The sequence below is a fragment of the Chrysochloris asiatica genome, unplaced genomic scaffold, assembly GCF_000296735.1.
Source record: "Chrysochloris asiatica unplaced genomic scaffold, ChrAsi1.0 scaffold00305, whole genome shotgun sequence".
Taxonomy (NCBI): Eukaryota; Metazoa; Chordata; class Mammalia; order Afrosoricida; family Chrysochloridae; genus Chrysochloris; species Chrysochloris asiatica.
In genome coordinates, this window is record NW_006408823.1 from 1,280,203 (window position 1) to 1,286,897 (window position 6,695).

General features: G+C 52.5%; 1 protein-coding gene across 1 annotated transcript; it reads left to right on the forward strand.

Moving 5' to 3' along the window:
* Positions 1 to 1,426: 1,426 nt before the first annotated feature.
* On the forward strand, positions 1,427 to 4,612 carry HMOX2 (heme oxygenase (decycling) 2). The gene is made up of 5 exons (XM_006874884.1): positions 1,427 to 1,547; positions 2,629 to 2,746; positions 3,028 to 3,519; positions 4,245 to 4,371; positions 4,460 to 4,612. Exons 1-5 carry the CDS (start codon positions 1,462 to 1,464, stop codon positions 4,585 to 4,587), a joined length of 951 nt encoding a protein of 316 aa, XP_006874946.1. The 5' UTR covers positions 1,427 to 1,461; the 3' UTR covers positions 4,588 to 4,612.
* Positions 4,613 to 6,695: the final 2,083 nt, after the last annotated feature.

The window sequence follows — 6,695 nt, forward strand, 5'->3', positions numbered from 1 at the left end:
GCGGCAGCTAAGTGCTGGGCTGTTAACAAAAGGTTGGTGGTTTGAACCCACAAATGACGTCAGGGAAAAAAAGACCTGCCAGTTTGCTACCATAAAGATGACATGGGGCTGTTCTAGTCTGTCACATGTTGTTACTGAGTCGACATCAACTCAGCCGCTCCAAACAACAAAACCTAAGGGTTCAGAAAGACCTTGCCGTGTAAGTCATGAATGTGATCCCAAGAGAGAAGGTGGTTGGGTGCCTCAAGGAGACTCCCACTAGGGCAGGTGCCTGTAGATTAGCAGTGTTTACATCTGTGTGCTGGGAGAGAGGTTAGCCTCTGCTTCCTTCTTTGTATCTTTCAAGGATCCCTCTTACTGTTCCCTATCACCCTTGATACCTGTTCCTAGGTGGGGCCTGCAGGAAATGCTCAGTACTTAAATACTGAGGTCCCTTCTGTCCTTGATTCAAGGCTGGCCTGCTTTGGACTCAATATTCGTAACTGTCTCTGTGAGTTGCTTTACTAATCTCTGGTGCAAGCGTGCTGCTATTCATCTGGAAGGTTCATCACTGCTGGGATGAGGCTTCAGGGATGGTGGATGAGCTTGTAGCTCATGCAGTTGGGACTATATGTCCCTAGCTGACGAAGGCTCAGCCCTGCAGCATACCTTGGGGACTGATGGGCCCCTTGCTGCTGCTCCCGAGTGGGCTGAGAATGCAGCTGGATCCTGTGTGGATCCTATGCAGCTGCCCTGGGGCAATTCTGCTCCATAGCCAGCTGCTGGGAACTGCCGTTTCCCTTCTGTCCTGTGCCTGCTACCTCCTGTGGGTTCAATATACTGCTCCCTGATCCCCGGAAGGTAAGGACCACACTTGGAGCTTTGTATTTCTTGCTTTTTCCAGGTTTTATCACAATGCTTTTTTTTTTTTTTAAATGCCTTTTTTGGGTAACTTTTTATTTTGATATGATTTCAAGCTTACAGAAAAGGTATAAGAATAGTACAGTGGAGTTTTTTATACCTTTTAACTCAGATTCCACTCATAACAGTCTCCTCAGTGGCTTTCTCCACTGTGTACATTTGCCCTCAAGAGGTGAATGTGTGTGTGCACACATGTGCACTCCTTCCAAACCATGTGACAGTAATCGGGTGTCTCTGCATATTGAAATACACTGGGGTGTGTTTGCTAAGGACATTCTCTTACACAATCACAGCATAGTTCTTTTTAAAATCTGCAAATTGTAGCGTGGATGCAATCCTGTTGCCTTTCCTACAGCCTCTGTTCCAGTCTGTCCATATTCAGATATGGCTGAAGTAAAGATGACCCTGGGAGGTGGGGGGGTTCTCTTCTTGGCAAGCATAGCAGGCAGGTGTCTGGGGAGGTGGTTTCCCTGAGCACCCACCTGCAGGCACTGCGTCACCCGCTCTTGTGTCTCCTCCAGGACCTGAGGACTGTGAGTGCCAGGACCCACACTCGGCAACATGTCCGTGGAACTGGAGACATCAGAGGGGCTGGATGAATCAGAGAAAAAGATCTCTGGGGCCTCAGAGCAGGAGAATCATGCCAGGTAAGTGTGGGAGACCTGCTAGGTTCTATCCAGGTGGGCTTACACTGGAGGTGCAGTCTGGGGCGGGGCCAGGGACAGCACACAGCTGCAACTGCTCAGCATTCTCCACGTCTCCAGGAATCCAGACAGGGGCAGGCCTGCTGGGAGTGCCACATATTTAGGTTGGATGGTATTTTGTGTCCTTTTTTTCTCTCTCAGAGTTCTAATAGTGTTTCCATCTGTGCCTAAGAAAGGGTCATCTGAGACCCCATATCTAAGCTGGCCCCTTTGTAGAGAGGCAGGCCTGCTAGCCCTGCTTTTGGATGGGGCTTTTCTTGCTGTGTAGTGCCGCTCATGCTAAGCCTTCAGATACCAGGACTGTTCTTCACTATTTGTTCTTCACTGCTCTTAGCCTCTCATTGTAGCCATCATGGCAAAGCTCTCATCGGTAATTATCTTGAAAGTTAATTACAAGTTCTTATCTTGAAATCATCCTAATAATAATGGAGTCATTCTCCACACGGGGCTGGGTGATACGAGTTGGTCTCCTGAGAAGCCAGCAGAGGCAGATGGTGTGCACAGGAGCCCCTCCCAGTGTCTTTGCCCCATGGTCCAGCCTCATCTGGGGTAGCTTTCTTCAGCAGCACTGACCAGGTCCTGCCCCAGCCCCCTTCTCCAGCCTGTGTTCCATTCCCATCCACCCGGTGTTACCTTCATCTCCTTCGAGAGGCTGGAGATACAGGGTGGAAGGGACACAGGCCCCAGGCCTTTGCAGCTGCTAAATTGAGGAGATAGCCACAAGCACTGACGTGGGTCTGAGGTGTGTTCTCCCAACACCAGGCAGCTCCAGAAGCCCAGTGCAGCTGACTCTCTCTGACACTTGACTCTTAGTGAGGAATAAGCTGTGCTCATCTCTGCTATCTCGGTGTCACCTCCACCTGCCTGCCCTAGCATCCTGGGAAGGCCCTGCTGTCACACTGGAGTGACGTTCCCAGCAATCCCATCTCCCATTGGCTCAGTGACATGCAGAGTTGAAATAAGCACATGGCCTTTCCAGGGGCTGAGAAGGGCCAGTTCTCACACCCAGCTATGCCTCCCACAGACTAGCTGACCTTTCAGAGCTCCTGAAGGAAGGGACCAAGGAAGCACACGATCGGGCAGAAAACACCCAGTTTGTCAAAGACTTCTTGAAAGGCAACATCAAGAAGGAGCTCTTTAAGGTACTTGCCCTCAGTCCCCCAGGGTCATGCGGGTTGACGAAAGGGGCTGCATCCATGGCAAGCTTGGTCTTGTTCAATGAAGCTGTAGTTCTTGGGGCTTAAATGGAGTGACATAAATGAAGCAGAAACATCCATGTTACAAGGAAAACTTCCCTGGGCCGTCAAAGAATCCCCTTTGTAAAGATAGGATGTGAGATGGCGTGTTGGAGGCTAGAGCGGTGTCTTTCTGCTGGGATGTGGGGTGGGGGTCAGCCCCTCTCACAGTCTCTCACTGTCGACAGCTGGCCACCACTGCACTTTACTACACATACTCGGCCCTGGAGGAGGAAATGGACCGCAACAAGGACCACCCAGCCTTTGCTCCCTTGTACTTCCCCACGGAGCTGCACAGGAAGGAAGCACTAACCAAGGACATGGTATACTTCTTTGGTGAGAACTGGGCGGAGCAGGTGCAGTGTTCCGTGGCTGCCCAGAAGTATGTGGATCGGATCCACCACGTGGGACAACATGAACCCGAGCTATTGGTGGCCCATGCCTACACCCGCTACATGGGGGACCTCTCAGGGGGCCAAGTGTTGAAGAAGGTGGCCCAACGTGCTCTGAAGCTCCCCAGCACAGGGGAGGGGACGCAGTTCTACTTGTTTGAGAATGTGAACAATGCCCAGCAGTTCAAGCAGTTCTACCGGGCCAGAATGAACGCCCTGGACCTGAACCTGAAGACCAAGGAGAGGATCGTGGAGGAGGCCAACAGGGCCTTTGAGTATAACATGCAGGTATGCAGGGCAGCAGGGGGGGAGGTGTCGCATTGCTGGAACTGCAGAGTTCATGGATGTTGCTGTTGTTAAGTACCATTGAGTCAGTTCTGACCTATAGTGACCCTGTATAGTTTCCAAGGAGTAGCTGGTGAGTTTGAACTGCCGACCTTGCCGTTCAAACCGCATTAACCCACAGCGCCACACCAGGACTCCAGAGCTCATGGATTGAGGAGGGAAAATCCAGAGCTTTCTAAAGGAATCAATAGAGCCTGTAGCCTGCCCAAGGGGCAGTGGAGGGAAGCAAATTGGCCACCATAGAGCGTGAGACAGGGAGATGGCACCCAGTAGGGGCAGTGTGTTGAGGGGGCTGGTGCTACCGCCTCCCTCACTGCAGGATTTTAGTTTTGAGATGGGATCTCTTCTTAAGTGTTAGCTAGGGTTGCTGTGGAAAGTCCTGTGCAGAATGTTGCAGGAGAGGCAGTTTAACCAGGGTGAGTAGGGAGAGGAACTCCATTTACATGGGGTTGAGTTCTGAGTCGTCTGTGTTGGGGAGAGTAGACATGAGGAAGGGAAATAGCACAGACCTGCTCACTTCTGTCTGTGCCTTGAGGGTTTCAGTTCCTGGGCCATGGTGTCTGGGCGGTGCCCAGGGACCCCTGCTTCAGGGTGGAGTCCCAAAGCTCCCTCATGCAGGGAGTGAGTTTGTGCTGAGAGCCAAGGTTAAGAATTCAAACACTCCTCAGATATTCAGTGAACTGGACCAGGCGGGCTCCATGCTAGCCAGAGAGACTCTGGAAGAAGGGCTTCCCATGCACGATGGGAAAGGAGACGTGCGCAGATGCCCCTACTATGCTGCCCAGCAGGACAAAGGTAGGCCTGGCACCTCCCCAGCTCCCCACTCAAGTGGCACAGCCCCAGCCCTACTAATGCTGCATCTCCTGTTGGTACCACCACCTAGGTGCCCTGGAGGGCAGCAGCTGCCCCTTCCAAACAGCCATGGCTGTGCTGAGGATGCCCAGCCTCCAGCTCATTCTTGCTGTCGCCGTGGCCCTGGTTGCTGGACTAATAGCCTGGTACCACATGTGAAGGACCCCTCCCATCATATCAAACCCACCCCCACCCAACTAAACTACCACCTCAGGTGACACTTTTTTTCAATGCTGGGTTTGAGAAAACCAATAAAAGCCAGACATTAATGCCTCTGCCTGCCAGTGTCCTCTGCAATCCCAGTGTCAAGGTGACTTGGGGGGTCCTCCTTCTGCATCCCCAGCTCCTGGGGCAGTCCTGGACCACCCTCACCTTCTCCCTCATCTCAGCATGGAGGGAGTACAGTGCTATGGGAGGGAGCAGGTACCTGTCAGGAGTTGCTGTACTGCTGGGGAACTGTGATCACCCTGCTCCCTGAACAGGACATCCTGGGAGGTCCATTCAGTCCAAGGACTGTGTCTTCTGACCTGTTTGAATGCTTCAGTGCTCAATAAAATGGATTCCGCATACCTCTGTCTTCTTTCCTGACTCCGGCACAAGTTAGCTTGGGGGGTAGAGCCCCTGGAAAGTAAAGGGTGTGTATGTAATTGTGTCAGCCTTTAGGAGGCCCCGCTGCCACTGAGCCCCTCCTGTAACTCAGACCACCCCAGAAAGACTTTGGAGGGGGGTCTGGGCCTGTTCTTTTCTAATCTCAATGCTCTTGAGGGTTTTTCTTTACTTACTGTTTTTATATACATAAAGATGAAAAAAAAAAACATAAACTTACATAACAATTCACTGATGGTCTAAAATAGAGGTGTGAATTTAAATATTTTTATTAATAGAAATCTTTCACCTGTTTTATGTATTGGAGACCTGTAGAAGTTTATGCAGTCACACAGTGGGGAGCTGTGTTTCAGAGTAGGAGCCAATTTCAGCCCAGCAGCACTGTCTTAGAGAATGACAGCAACTTACCACAGGTGGGTCAGCCCAAGCTCAGGATGACTCCGGTTACTACCCTACATGGGATGCATGGTGTGTATCAGGGAGAATGGGGAGATCGATCTTACGGCTTGTTTGTCGTCACCTGCCCCAGATCTGTTGTATCTGGTACTTCAACATCATTGTAGTCACCAGCCAGCCAGTGCTATGTCAGTATTCTGGTGTTGAGACCAAGCAGCCCACAGTGGGCCTGCAGATGCCCCTGCCTGTAACCACCCCAGCCCCCTTGCAAAATAAGGAAGCCAGGCAACAGAGCAGAGGCCCAGCATAGGGTCGTGCAGGCCGGTTTAATGAGGAATGACAGGCTGAGATCAGCCACGACTCACAGTGGCAGGAGGCCATGCAGCAGCAGGGCAGAGACTTGGGAGCAGGACACACGGGCAGTTAGCAAACCACCACTTGGGAGAGACAGGTGGCGCGTGGGCCCAGGAGGGCCTTCCTATAGGTTTGCACACAGAGCAAGGAACCTCTGTGGACAAAGCATGCAAGGTGCATGGCATTCCTCTCTGACCCTGCAAACACAAGGTCCAGAGAGGCCTGGTCAGTAGGAGGGATCTGCACACTGACTTGGGACGGTCAGATGGGGGCACAGGTAAGTGTCCTTTTGGCTCATCGCAGGGGTGGTGTCCTCAACCCTAACCAGGGCCGCGTTTCAATACCTGAGAGTCTAAGGGCCAGAGCTGGCCATCTTCGCTGCTGACCTTCACGCCCGCCTCTGGCACGCAGGTTAGAACACCCCAGAAACCATTAGGTCCTGGCCTGCTTGGGCCCACCCAACTCAGATGATGCTTGTGCCCTTGGCCCAGTAGACAGAACTACTGGGCAGGGGTTACAGGCCTATAGCACTGTGGCTGCCAGGCTGGGGACACAGGGCTGTGGAAGCAACTACTGTTCTGGCTGCTGGGTCCCGGGTGTAGGGGGTTGTCAGGACCTTGCCTGTGTCTCAGCCAGGGAAGGAGAGGGGAACGAGGACCGAGGCAGGAAGACTGGACCTTTCTCAGCTGATCTCGCTTGCCACAAACACCATGCAAACTAGTGCCATTCCTGCCACCACCGGCCTGCAACCTGTCAGAATTCTTGCCAGGATAGTCAGATGCTTGTGTAGGGCCAGGTGAAGAGCACAGGACTTTCTGGGACCAGTGAGGCAGCTTCTAGTCCCAGGGGGAGGAAGAGTGGGCCACTAAGCACAGGGAGCAGACTGACAGGTGGGGTCGAGTCCAGCTCCG